Here is a 14,514-nt window from a genome sequence, read left to right as displayed (position 1 = left end):
GCTCGTCCCCTGAAGTTAGGTCAGGGTACCGGTGAGGTCACTGGTATCTTAGTGAGATCACAGCAGGAGAGCCAATAAGCGGATGGAGGCTGATCCAGCTGACAAAGGTCAGAGAAGGAGTCCCCGAGCTGGGGTCTGACAACTGACTAAAGGATAACAAGGAAAGGGGAGGAGCAAGGCAGTCTCAGCAGTGAGAGCATGCGTGCAAAGGTCCCGTGGCAGAAGGGAGAATAACCTACTCTGGGAATCAAGAAGGGGCTGAGCAGTCCACACTGGAGGCCGTGTAAGGGATTCTGGTCTTCATCACAAGGGCAAAGGGAAATCATCAACACATTCCAAGCAAGCTCTCAAAGAACCTCTTTCCCAGAGGCACAGAGAGGAGCTCCAACACACATACACACACATGGAAAAGGGATGTCAACATGGAGCCTCTGAGACCACACACAAGGGCTGACTTTCCACGCTGATACATGCAGGGCTATATTCTGAAATGCACGTTTAGTGAAGGGGTAGGGGTCACCACGCAGTGTTGAGATCTCTAACAGAGGAGACCGCTCCATGTTCCAGCATTTTTCAGAGACGGCCTTGGAGAGCCCAACTAGCGCACACGTTCTACCACAGTGGTTTTCCATCCAGGCTGCAGGTGCTTTAAAAACAACACCGTACCTGGTCCCCACCTCCCAGAGATTCCGATCAAGCTACTATGGGGTGGGACCAGTGCATCAAGTTTTTATGTTTGTTTTTTTACCTCCAGAGTCTCCTTGGCAAAGTGGCTTGGAAGGCAATGTCCCAGATAAGCTTCGAATGTCTTGTCACACCTGTTACCATGGAAGCTAAAGACACAAAGCCTCAGAAGCAACCAGAAGTGGCTCCCAACTTGCCCAAAAGGGGACGACGTGAGCCACGTGATGTCAGGACAGTAAGTAGAAGGGACTGTGACAATCACATATGTTTAAAGACACAATCTCACAATGACACTGAAAAAAAGAAAAAAAAGGGCAACCCCTTGGTGTCGTTCATGAAAAGACACATGTGAACCAAGCTGCTACCTTAGAAAACAGAGCAAGGGCAGGAGAAAAGCACGTCCCCACCTTTTCTAAATGAACTTCACCACAGGGTGACCAAAGAGATGAGGGCAAGTGTCTTTGCATAGAAACAGTCTAACCGGGGCGCCTGGGTGGCTCAGTGGGTTAAGCGTCCAACTCTTGATTTCGGCTCAGGTCATGATCTCAGGGTCATGAGATCGAGCCCCACATAGGGCTGTGCGCTGGGCATGGAGCCTGTTTGAGATTCTCTCTCCCGCTCCCTCTGCCCCTCGGCCCCTCCCCCTCTAAAAAAATAGTCCAGCTAATAAACAAAGAATGAATGAAAGAACATTAAGACAATGCGCCATTTTGCAACCAGAGTGGATTACTGGAATACTTGGGAGTTACCCAAGGATTATTATGAATGCTTTTAGGCCAGAGACTAGTGTCACTGTTCTATTGTTTAAAATCCTTATCTTCCAGATATTCTCACTGGGGAGAGCTGGGTGAAGGGCAGACAGGAATTCTACTATTTCTGCAACCTTTGGTAAGTCAAGTTGCTTCAAAATAAAAAGCTACTAAATATGTTTAAATCCCTATCTTTCAGAGATATGTATTGAAGTGTTTACACATTGGGGGGAAGAGTAAAGAAAGAGTCTGTGGCAGTCTATTATACGCTGCTACTTCCATACATATGGGGGAAGCTTCCATCATAAAAGGTTAAACGAAAAGCTTCGCCAGTGACACAAACATGCATCCTGGGCCCAAAACCACTGGGCTCCACTCTGGGGCCACAGGAGGTTGTGAGGAGGTTCCCAGCCCTGCCTGCACCAGAGTCCAACCAGGGGAGCTTGCTGAACATGGGTGGGCCAGGGTCCCACCCCAGACCAGCTTAAATCAGTGCCTCTGGGCTGGGGCCCTGGCCTCAGGACATTTTTAATAAGGAAATCAGACGCTGTTTGCCTCAAAGACCTGTGTTCCAAACCAACCTAAAGCAGGTAAGTTCAGACTCTGGAGCCAGGGTTCACATCCCAGGGATGCCATTTTCTCGCTGAATGACCTGGGCAAGTCCCTCCACCTCAAAGCCTAGGTTTTCGAATCTGGGAGATGGGAGCGGTGTGTGTCTGGGTGCTCAGCCTACCTCACACGACTATGAGGAGGGACAAGTGAAATGAGTCCATGGGACTGTGTTGTAAGCTGGAACTTTCCCAACCCAGGGTGGCAACATTATTCGAGGGGGAGGCAGGGGCATTTGCTCTGGAGGCTGGTGGTGGGTGGGTTATCAGGTCAATTTCAAATGGACCTCAACTGTAGCCCAATTCCACCCCAGTGTGAAAAGGTGGGGTTCCAGTGGGGAAGGGGAAACGGAAGAAGGTGGGGCACAGCTGACAATGAACTCATTTATTTCTTGAGCAAATATTTAGGGAGGGCCTGCTTAGATGCCAGGAGGTAGCTAAGGGCTGGGGACAGAGCTATGCATGAGACAAGAAGGCAAGGTCCCCACCTGATACCACTTCCCACCGGGGGAGGGGGAGATGGACAATTAGCAAACCGATGGGAATAAATATTTAAGTATCAATGGGAGAGTCACAACAAAGAAGAGAAATGAAAGTGCCAGAGAGGGATGGGGGCCGGGGGCCTGCTTATGCGTGAGGCAGCAAACAGCAAGGAGATCAAAGGGAGGCTCTGAATCCCAGTCCTGCCACTTACCAGCTGTGGGACCTTGGCCAAGTTACCTGGTGCGGAGATTAAATGAGATGAAGCATGTTATAAGATTCCTTAGAATAGTACCTGACACAGAGTGAAAGCTGGAAGAAACGGTATTAAGAGTATTAATGCCAAAATCCGAAACAGAATAATAACGTCTTCTATTTCTCGCAACCCCACGACACACCGAGCACCGTCCCAGGTGCTTTACACAAGGGTTGGCAAAGAAAGGCCCACAGGCTGGCGGCTTGTCAATAAGGTGTGACTGGCACACAGTGATGCCCGCTCGTTTACATACCATCTACTTTTACATATTGTCTGCTTTTGAGCCACGACGGCTGAGGTGAGTAGTTGCAACACAAGCTACGGGGTCCACAAAGCCAGAAACATTTACTGTCTGGCTCTTTACAGAGAAAGCTGGTTAAGCTCTGCTCACATCAGAGCTCACAACACCCTGAAACGGGTCACTAAGGCAGAAACCAGAGCTTAAATGACGGCCCTTTGCCTCCAAACCCGGTCTTCTTTCAGTCTTGGCATCGACATGGAGCATCTCTGTGCGAGTTACAAACTCTGCACAGAGATGCCCAGCAGAGGGGCAGCTGGGGGCTGAGATGCAGCCCGTGTCCAGCTCAACAAGACCGCCAAGTCCTATGCCTGTGAGGGGCTGCATCAGCCTGAAGGAGGCAGGGCCGTGCCCAAATTCATCCACCCACACGTGGTACATTTTTTTCTCATTTGCAAGGAGACACGGTGCAAACAGCAGGATGTTAAGCACATGCACACAGGAGAGGTCCCCAAATCCTGGCATTCTCTCAAAATCTGGCAACTCCAGCCCCGGGCAGGAAGGAAGCAACCTTTTGACTGCGGAATCGAAGGCATCCCACCCTCCTAGATACAAATGGAGTCATACCCCTGAGACCCTAAGAAACGATAGCCCAGAGGGAAAAGATTAATCCTTACTCTGGCCAGGAAAAATCCCAGCTGTGGCAAGAAAATTCTCCCAGCAAACGCAATGAGATCGCATTATTAACAAAAACATTTCACAGTTTCTAATTTGCACGCTCCAAGAGCTTTGTCCAATTCGCCTCCTCCCTCCTTGGCGTCCAAACAGGGATTTTCATATTACGAGAAGCCACATCACACTGAGAGATGTCACACGGAGAGACGGCCCGCGTTGCCAGCACAGAGAAGGAAATCTCTTAAGTTGGAGAGCTGGTTTCTGGAAGTCCCTATGTGACGTCGAAGGAAGGCCTTATATGATCACAGACAACTCGAATTCTCAAGTAGTAGAGAACTGATAACTGAAGAAGAAAAACAAAGGGCACAGGTGCTGGATGAGAACCCAGAGGGCATCCCATTCAACCGAAACCAAGCAGAACATTCTCTAAGTTGCCAGCTCGGGGCCTCCCAGCCACTGAGGCTGGAGCAGAGTAACTCCTGTCCCAGGAAGGAGGAGACTTAAATAACGGGTCCCCCATTCACTCAGAAAGGAGAAAAATTCAGACAAGCCATGGAGGAAGGGCAGGGGGAGGAGAACGTCTGATATACGCAACATAGAGAGAAAGCTACATTCCTTGGCATCTGTATCTGGCACTGGCCGATTTGGCCAGAAACCATGTGGCTTAAACCGATTTGGTACACGAGTCCCAAGCACTGGTTCTTCAAGGATGTGTCATTCATGAGCTCACACTGGGCAGTTTGGGGACCTTGTCTGGGTCCTTTGGCACTCTGGCCTTCTTGTCACACATTCTCGGGGTCCCCACACCTCTTTTCTGGTGTTAATTTCTGCCTTTTTTTGTTGTTGTTGTTTCCAGCTGGCGAACTCCCACTCTGCACTGCCTTCATGCCCAGCAGTAAGGGGGGGTGTGATACAGTAGCACAGCTTAGGGCAGGGGTGCTCTGATGTGGCCCCCCCATCACCAGCAGCCACAGTGCCTGAGAAGTTGTTAGAGAAGCAAAGACTTGGGTCCCACCAAGACCTACTGATGCAGAACCTCTGGGGGTGGGGCTCAGCAGTCCGTGGTTTACCAGGCCTCCCAGGTGATGCACACTCAGCTGTGCTAACCCAGAAGAAGGGCTTTTGATCCTAGGCAAGACCCTTCACCACTCTGGCCCTCCATACTCGCATCTGTACAATGAGGGGAGACTCACAGTCCTGCCTCATCAAGATGCTTCGAAAGGACTAAGTTAAAAAACAAAAAAACCACAACACCATAGAGGGTCACTGTGCGGGCAGCTCAGCCTCCCTCCTAACCCACCTGCACCATGGGAATGGCTGTGTCACCAGCCTCCCTGTGTCCCACGCACCCTCCTCCTTTCAGCCGGTGGGGGGGGGGGGGCGGGGGGAGGCGGGTCCTCCAAAACACCTCCAACCTGAGCGTGTCACTCCCCACGCTGAGAATCTTCCATCGGCTCAAGATCGCAAGTCCTCATGGTGACACACAATCCTACCCTTGATTTTGCACGCTCGGCTCCTTGGCCCGTGCAGCCCCGCCAAGCAGACCAGGCATTTCCCAAACACCCACAAGTTCCTATATATGGCTGGATCTCTGCACATGCTTGGTCCTCTGCCGGGAGCACCTTCCCGCGCAGCCTTATTGGCCTGTCCAATGGCCTCTCATTTCTTGGACAAAGGCCTCTCCTCAATAGTCAGGTTTGTTCATTTCAGCCCTCGGAGTCTGGGTGAGCACCGAGCACCACCTGCCCCCCTCCCACACCGATTTACTAACGACCAACAGCATAAAGGAGAAAAGCCTGCAACACAGAGTTTATGATGCTTTCATAAACAGTCCAAGTTCCTTGGCTGCCTCTGGGCTGTGCGGGGTACAGACTGACCAAGAGGGGCAGCAGGGAACTTTCTGGGGGCCCTGGAATGTTCTAGATCTCAACAGGGGCTTGGGTGACTCGTCTGTCAGCAAACATCAAATGGTAGCCTCAGATTCAGGAATTTCACTATGTGAATTCTGCTTTAAGAAAATCAGACAGAACCGTGAGACAGACACGGAACTCTAGCTCGTGGTTTGCACGGTGAAGTGTTTGGGAGAAGGATACTAAGGATTTCAAGGTAAGTTTCAGATACCAAAAAAAATTAGCCGGTCGGCCGGCCGGCCGGTCGGCCGGATACGTGATCAAGCAAGGTTAGCAAAATGTTAACTGTGAAATTGGACTGGTGAGTAGATGGGTATTCACTGTGTCATTCTTTCAACTTTTCTGTGAGTTTGATACGCTCACAGCAAAACATCGGGGGGAAAATATATTCCATATTTATGGACAGGGCTAAAAATACTTCTTACGCCAAATGAGCTGCGCGACTTTCCTGAATGTGCTAAACCAATGCTTTTCAACCGTGAACCACCCGTGGATCTTGTTAAAACGAGACTCTGACCCAGCAGGGCTCAACTGGCCTAAGACTCTGCATTTCTAACAGCACCTGGGGACTGCTAATGCAGCTGGTCCGAAGACCCCACTGTGAGAAGTGGGGGGGGGGGGTCTACGCTAGGACCACATTTGCCCTTGACACCTCCAAGTGCAAATGGAAACACCCTCCTGCGCCCGCCCCACCCCAAGCAGGAGCCTCGGGACCAGCAAGCGGGAAGGATCACTGGCAGGGACCAGACAGGAACCACAAGAGAGCCCTGTGAGGCTTGGTCAGCCACTCCCAGATTCCATGCAGCCCAGGGCCTGGAGGAGAGAGGGGAGCAGCCCCGCCAAAAAAACCAAGGCCAGAACAGACGTCTGAGTCATGCAAAGGGCACAGGGCCAGCTGGGGAGGACGCCGGCTTCGGTGACTCAGCAAGACAGAGCCCGGAGAAGCCCAGCACTGCCGGCTCCCGCGGAGGCCCCGCCTGACCCAGGCCACCCTGGGGGCATGGCTGACCGCTCCCTCCGAGGACAAGCAATGATGACCACAGCCCTGACCTCAGGAGAGCAGCTGGGGCTAGGCAATCCGCATTTCTGGGGCTCCAGTGTGATGCAAGCCCTGAGGAGGAAGGGGACACAGGCAGAGAAAGCACCTAACAGTGTCCCTCCCCTGATCACAGGCCTCAGATCCCAGTGGGAAGGGGCTGCGCCAAATGGAGCCTCCAAATGGGGCCAGAACCCATTTTCAAGAAGGGGGCACTGAGGTCCTGAAGGAGGAGGGACTTGCCTGACGTCACAAATCTAAGTCCTAGACCCTGATTCTCAGGCTTCCCAGGCTTCCTCGCGACAGGAGTTACACGGCTGTTTGTCCGCTCGCCCGCTCGATGGCTGTCCCCTGCAAGGCCACAAGCTTCCTGAGGGTACCCCGTAGACTGCACTGTCCAAAGACGGCCAGACATCATGTGCCATCCCACAAGCTCTTCTTATGACGAGACCTGACCTCTTCCCCATCTAGAGGTGGGGGCTGTGTCCCCACCCCCCGAACCCAGGCCGACTTTCGGGATGGCCTCCACTGAGAGAGTGTGGCAGGAGTGACACTACAGGATGTCTGGGACTGGGTCATAAGCGGTGACACAGCTTCCACCTGGCTCTCTGTCTAGGAACACTCACTCTCAGATGTGAGCAGCCCCACCGTGACGTCACCCAGGCCACCAAGACATGGACTGTCAAGTCCATCGGAGGCTTGGGCCAGGGACCAGCGCTAACCACCAGACACGTGAGTGAGGGTGGCTACTGTCAGAGAGACCCCCGCGGGGGAGCCTCCAGCTGGCCCGGGCAACACCCAGGACTATGAAACCTAATAATAAACTATTGTTTTTTGGAACCAAATTCAAGGTGGTTTGTCAAAGAGTCATAGATAACTGTAGCGAGGCACGAACTACATCGACTTCACACCCTGCTGTGTCCCCAGAACCAAGCACAGTATCCAACAGATGCTTAATGAATGTCTACTGAAGGGCTAAAAGGAGCCCAGGGTCTACCCAACCCCAACCGGAGGCTCCTCTTCCGTGACACCCTGTTGCTTCCACCATCAGATCCAGGGCGTAAAGTTAGGGTCTAACAGGCCGACCATCTTCTCTAAGCTTAGATTCCTCATGAAAAAAAGAACGGCTGGGCACAAGAGTCAGGGTGTCCCAGGCCCCGGGTGTGGCAGAGCAGGCCCCAGGCCCCGGCTGCTGGGAACACAGAAAACACAACGGGATGAAGAAGCCAGCTCTGCGAGCACCCGGGCAACAACCTAAAGGAACTTTATCCAAATCCCCAGAGGGAACCAGAAATCAGAAACTCCCTCCCCCATAGAGCACCTGAGACCCCGTCCCCTGTGGAGGGTGGCTTTTCAGGTCTTACAGGCAAGCTCCAGGCCGCCCTGCCAGCTTCTCTCAGGCTCAGCTGACCCTCAGAGCAACCCGGGGTCTGCAGTCACTTGGGTGGGTCTGACTTGTTCTGCGTGCGCTCTCCAGCTTGAAAGCACAGCCTGACGTTTAATAAACGTTTCCTGATGGGGACAGGCCACGGCCATGTACACAAACACTGAGGCACAGGAGACCCCAAGCCATAGACATCTGAGCCCTTCCTCCGTGCCAGGCGTGAGCTGGGATCCAATGGGTGTCCCAGGCATGGTCGCTGCCCTTGTGAACTTTATACACACGCAAACACACACACATGCGTAAGAACACACGAATGCACATATGCACAGACACATTTTCGTGCAAACATGTGACCAAAAATATATGCGCGTGCACACATACAAAAACCTGCACACACACCTAGCATGCACACACACTGCAAATTTCTCCAACACCGTTCCTCCTTAAGCCGGGAAGTCCAAGATTGGGGCCTCTCAGTACGCACACCAAGACACTGGTTTCGAACAAACACGTTGGCAAGTGTCAACCTCCTCCACGCCAATTCCCCACAGGTGCCTTCACCACCCACAAAGGCAGCCTCGGCCTTTTGCTGAGGCGCAGGCCAAACCCAACAGAACCACAGCAGCTGAAAACTGCTCCTGCTGCAATTTCCCCCGGTTAACAGCTGACTAACCACAAACAAAAGCGTCAAATAAATGCTCCAGAGCTTCCCCTCCCACTCAGAATAAAATCCAGTGGCTCAGGCGAATGCAGGCAACTGTCCCCACATGTGAGATGCCGTGTCTCAGCCGTCTCTGGCCTCTCGCTGTTCCAGCCACAATGGCCTTTCCTGCAGCTCCCCTGACATTTCATGGCAGCTCCTTCCCCAGGGCCTTTGCACTTGCCAGCCGTCTGCCTGGACCCCTCTTCCTCTTGCTATCTGCTCAGCTCGCTCCCTCGCTCCAGTGAGGGTTTCATGAGGGAGGCCGGCCTTCCCTGATGGCTCCTATCACTTCGAAACTACCCATGACCTTCAACCAACATATCAATTTCCTTTCCAGGCTTTCTTCTCCTCCTCAGGATTTACTGCCACCTGACTGATAATACTTGGCTCCTGGGTTACTGTTCGTCTGCCCCTCTCCCACCCACCCCCATGACGACGCAGGCGTCAGTTGGGCAAGAACTGCTTTATTCATTGTCACAGTCCTGTGCCCAGATAGGGGCCTGGTACGTGGCACTGGATGGAAAGAGGGAGGGAAGAAGGGGGAGAAGGGGCGAGACGGGGAAGGAGGAAGGAAGAGAGGGAAGCAGGGAGGAAGAACAGAGGCAGCCGTGGTAAAGGACTATGTCCCCCTTTATTCCATCAGCAGGAAGACTGGCTGTTTCCCCACCCCACCCACTCAAATCCCCGGGTACATACAGGATCTCCATGTGCCTCCAACGGACAGAACAGACCAAGGGTCTCCAACTCAAATACCCCAGGGGCCACCAGGCACAGACCGTGAAAGAAGGAAGCAAGACTATATAACACAAGAGGGAGCGATGGGGATTGCGGTAAAGTAGCCATGGGTAGCCATGCGCCCCAGCTGAGGTCAAACCGCTACTGTGGGGGATAATGGTCCGAACACTGCCAGAACTTCTCATTTTTCTAGAAACCCTGCAGAGTTAGAATTTATGGGAAATTTCCTAACTTAAATGTTTGCTCACGTTCTAAAATCACTATGGCAATCAAATGAGAAAACCTACATGCCTGCAAGACACAGCGGTTTACAATTATAAATTCGATTCCCTCCTTAAGTCCCCCCAGCCACAGCTAAGCCTCTATTTTTCCATCTGTAGAGTGGGATGATGATACAACCTCTCTCTGGGCCCTTGGGGAAGATGGAATGAGATCCCAGATGGACGATATTGGCACAGAACAGATGTCTAACCCACGGGAGCTTGCACGGTGCGATATTTTTCTCACACGCGCATGCGCACACACACCTCTGATCACACTTACGGGGTCGTGGATGGTTTCAGAGAACAGGGGCGGTCGGTCCGAGAAACAGGACAGCCCAAGCTGCATCAGCACGAGGGAAAAGTAAATGTAGAAAGTGACATCGCGAAACACGTTGATTTCAGCATCCTAAACGTGAGCCGAGGAAGGAGGAAGAGAAGATCACTTTCTTGAAAGCAGCCTGCAGAGGCCGGGGTGGGGGAGCGGGCTGCAGACCCAGAAACAAGCTCTCCTGCCCTGAGCTACCTCCCCCAACAGGAGAGAGGCGGTTACATCACGGTGCGGTCCCCGATACCCCGTGAGGGTGGCCCACGTGCTGAGGGGAGGCTCGGGCGTGGGAGTGAAGCAGGCCCACATTCAAGGCCTGTCTCTTTGTACCGGCCCCCGATGTTGCCAGCTCACTCAACCTTTCTGCACTTCAGTTTCTATAAACGGATCAGCGGTTCTCAGTCGGGGGCGATGTTGCCTCCCAGGGGACACCCGGTAATATCTAGAGACATTTCTGTTCACCGTGACTTGGGCGCCACCCCTGACACCCAGTGGGTGGAGGCCTGGGATGCCACCCCCCACCCCCGAAACATCCTACAAAGGCCAGGACAGCCCCTTACGACAAAGACGTCTCAGGCCCAAAATGTTAATTAGTGCTGAGGCTCAGAAACCCCATGAGAATAATTGTGAGCCATCAATAGGATTACTCATGGGAAAAAAAAAAAAACTTCGTCCCTGCCTGGCACCTTGGGAACATGACCTCAATACAGGTCAGCTGCCCTGAGTACAAAGACCGCCTGTACCGAACACTGCAGGTGCTCAATAAATGTTCAAGATACCAACTAGCTTGAAGGTGGCAGAGAACAGCGGGGTAGCGTCTAAAAAAACACGCTCCTCCAATTTCCTGGGAGCGGCGTATGGCAGCCAATGTGAACCACTCCTCAGCCAGAGTGGCGGCTGATGGCACCGAGGTAACACAGGGACGGGTATCGGGCCCCGCAGCGGGGGCAGCCGCTCTGCAAACACCACTCCCCACTCATCTCTGTTCCAGACTGACAGTAATTAGAGCTGACTTGCCTTGCTGTTTACTACCGCCAGAGGCTCAGAGAGCGGTGTGCATTTGCCTGTGGCTCCCATCCCTGGGCCCCTGAAGTTACATAAATAAGTGGAGCCCTGAGGAAAGAAGGTTCTAGAACAAAGGCTGGATAAGCTAGAGAAATCCCTGGTTAAGAAGCTGGGCCCAGGTAGCACCCATCCTCTGGTTCCCATGGCGACGTAAGCTGGAAGGAGGAAGCATCCCTTCCAAGGGGCCGCTGCGGGAAGATGCGGAATAAGACCACCACTTACCTCTTTTAAGGCAGTCATGATTTTGGATCTCAAGATAGCAAGGGCACACAGTAGGGCTACAAGCCAGAAAGTGAGCATGATCCCCGAGGACTGGACTCCCTTCCTTCTCTCGAGCTGAATCAAAAAGGTAGCAAGCAGCTGCAAGAGAGAAGCACAAAACAGGATTTGTCAGAAGACCAAGCCCTAGGCCCCCACAGTCCTGGAAGATGTCAGGCCTGGAGTAGGGCTGCCCTCAGCTCAGTAGTACCAAAAAACAGCCTGAGGAGGACCCAGCTCCAGTACCAGCCCTGCTCTTCCCTTGCTGGGTGACCCTGGACAAGTCACTGACCTCCTCGGAGACTCCGAAGCCTCTAACTATATAGCATGTAACGTGAAAGGGGTGGGAATTTAAGGAGACTATGTATAGATGTGGGACAGGATGGCAGAGTCGGAGGGAAGCTCAGTTTACAAGAGAGAGGCACACTTTTTCCTGAATGAATGGGCATCGCTGAGTGCCAATAAAACTTTATTTACAAAAACAGGCAGTGGGCCAACCCTTCATTTACAGGTACTCCCAGCCCTGACAGAGACTAATTATTCTCCTCTGGGCAACAGTGAAGACTGGTCTCTTTCATAAGGAGATGAAGGTTCTGTCATCTGCCTACATTTATACATCTCATCTGCAGGAAACTTTATTGGAATGACGGTGGGTGGGGGAGGCTGGAATTTTCTTTTATTCCTGATACCTGAGGCTCTTACTCCATTTCGCACATGACTTAACGATCAGGGAGAGAAAATAATCGAGGAGGAGGAGAAAGAAAGACAAAGAAGGAGAAAGGTCACAGTCACTCCCCGGACAAGCAGAGCTGGCCTCCCGAGGCCCATCCCCAAAGCCGGTCATGAGCCAGACTTCTGAGGAGCTAAAGGTCACCCACGGTACCTGCCCTTACTCCCCAGAAGCATATCCACCTGTCTTCATCCACCCTCCTTGGGGGGCCCCCTATCTCCCTCACTCTGCACATTTAATCCATCAGCAGCTCACACTGGCTCTGCCACCAGGACTGATCCTCAGTTTACCCACCACTCCCCCTGGCCCCAGCCCCCTCCCCTCTCACTGCATGACCCCATGGGCCCCCCCACTGGCCTCCCAGCTTCCCCTCTTGCCCCAATAATACAATCTGTTCTCCACTCAGAGGCTACAGTCGGCTTTTCGATACGTAGAGCCAGACATGCCACACCCTTGCTCCAAACGTCTCCCTGTTTTAACCTGGGGTCCAAGGACAGGCTGTGGCTAGAACCCAGAGGTCGGCGAACTTGGATGGGAGAACAATTACATCCTCGCTTTCACTCAAATCAGCACCACCGGTCATTGAGTGAAGGTAATAAACCGCACAGCATTAGCAGTACCTGGGGCTCTGTCACCATTAGAAATCATATCTGAAAATATATAGGTGAAGATGTCTCCCATGATCACGTACGGTCATCACGACTTGGAAATTAAGAAGCATTCCTACTCGGTAGATCTTGATTTGAAGTGCACAGATATTTTTCCCTTGTTTTTTTTAATCTTTTGCTAACTGTGTTTAAATACAGTTGGTTTTCCAAACCCAGGGCCCTGCACCTGAACAATGGGTAAACAATGTGTGGTGAAACCATGCCATCAAACACACAGAGCAACTTAAAAACAAACAAACAAAACACCTCTGGACACACACAAGGCGGCTGAACTGCAGGTCTGAGAAGTCAGTGTCACACAGCCCCAGCCAGCATGGTGCCATTCATGTGACATTCTGGAAAAGGCAAAGTGATAGGGACAGAAAACACACCCACGGCTGCCAGGGGATGGGGGTGTAGAGGGAGGGGCTGACCACAAAGCGGGGGCAGCACGAGGGAACTTTTTAGGGGGATGGGACTGTTCTGGATCTCAACTGTGGAGCTGGTAGTTACATGACAGTGTGGGTTTATCACGACTCATGAACTTATCTTTTTTTTTTAAAAAGTGAATTTTACACCATATCTAAATTACACCTCAAGTAAAAACAGGGATGTCATCACAAAATCTTCATACGTGTGTGTATGCTGGGTTTCCTTTGCGATCCTTTGTATTTATGTTAGGAACACGATCCTCAGACCTGACTGGCAAAGGAGAAAGGGGCCCATGGCACAGAAAAAATTTTAGAACCCACGTTTGGGAATGTAAAACAAAACAAAACAAAACCAAACCCACTCACCCTGAAGCTCAAGGTCCCACGGGGTCAGGCCTTTGCCCTTCTTGCCGTCCCCGCTCCCTTCCTTACTCCCTCTCCTTCAGCCACACAGGCCAACCCCCCCCCATTTCTCCCTTTGACCCCAGGACTTTTGTACATGCTATTCTCTCCAATTGGACAGTCCTCTGCCCCCAGACTCTTCAACTTTTTAACATCATGCTCATCGTTTAGCCTCAGCTTCATCACGCCTTCCTCCCTAGCCCCCAGACCAAACACATTCGCCAAACTTCACCCCTGTGGCACTTTGCACAAGAGCAAACACTTTGCGCCTTTTGGGGGAATCATTCGTTGAGTACCTGTTTGCACAACTGGACATACGCTCCATGAGGGCAGGAACTGTGTCTATCCTATCTCCAATTCCTGGCAATCTGCTGGCTGCTCTCATCCCATAGTCCTAGTGCCTGTATATCCCTGCCCCCGGGGGTGTAGAGAAAATGTCACTGCGGCATGAAGAGCAGGGCCGACCCTTCACTCCGTCATGGAGCCCACAGGGGAAGAGAGACACTGAGCCTCTCACAGGCCAGTTCACCTCTTAGCTAGCCCAGAGCCTCAAATGGCATAAAGCCCGGTGACCCTCAGCTCATCACACCTGGGTCCCCAGCATCACAGACATACTCCTGAATGAAGAATCAAAAGACCGGGAACAGGGAAAATTTAGGAACCATGAGCCACTCCAGCCAAAACCAGTCTGCCTTTACACCTTCTTGCCCAAATTTCAGGCCAGCAAAGTCAAGCTCTTCATTTGCCAACTCCCTTGACACATTTATGGAGTGCTTATTACATGCGAGGCATGGTGCCCGGCTATGGGGACAGAGAGGTGAACAAAGGCCACAGGGAGAGCCAGGTTTTGGCAAAGAACCCCACAAACAGTGGAGCAGACCCTGGGGTGTGAAGCCGGTTCTGCCACTTACTGGCTGTGTGACCCTGGGTCAGTT

General features: G+C 52.3%; 1 protein-coding gene across 2 annotated transcripts in view; it reads right to left on the bottom strand.

The window, feature by feature from the left end:
* Positions 1 to 14,514, bottom strand: part of ABCC1 (ATP binding cassette subfamily C member 1 (ABCC1 blood group)) — a 130,124-nt gene that overhangs the window by 74,349 nt on the left and 41,261 nt on the right. For both annotated transcript variants that reach the window (XM_088017386.1, XM_028117448.2), the window contains exons 4-5: positions 11,334 to 11,471; positions 10,002 to 10,127 (exon numbers count right to left, since the gene is read on the bottom strand). In XM_088017386.1, the coding sequence (XP_087873512.1) occupies positions 10,002 to 10,127; positions 11,334 to 11,471 (264 nt within the window). The remainder of the gene's footprint in view (positions 1 to 10,001; positions 10,128 to 11,333; positions 11,472 to 14,514) is intronic.

Source organism: Eumetopias jubatus, unplaced genomic scaffold, assembly GCF_037043125.1.
Source record: "Eumetopias jubatus isolate StellerSeaLion01/CBP00866 unplaced genomic scaffold, mEumJub1_p1.0 scaffold_12, whole genome shotgun sequence".
NCBI classification, from domain to species: Eukaryota; Metazoa; Chordata; class Mammalia; order Carnivora; family Otariidae; genus Eumetopias; species Eumetopias jubatus.
The sequence above is the reverse complement of the archived record's forward strand: the minus strand, read 5'-3'. Positions and strand labels throughout refer to the sequence as shown.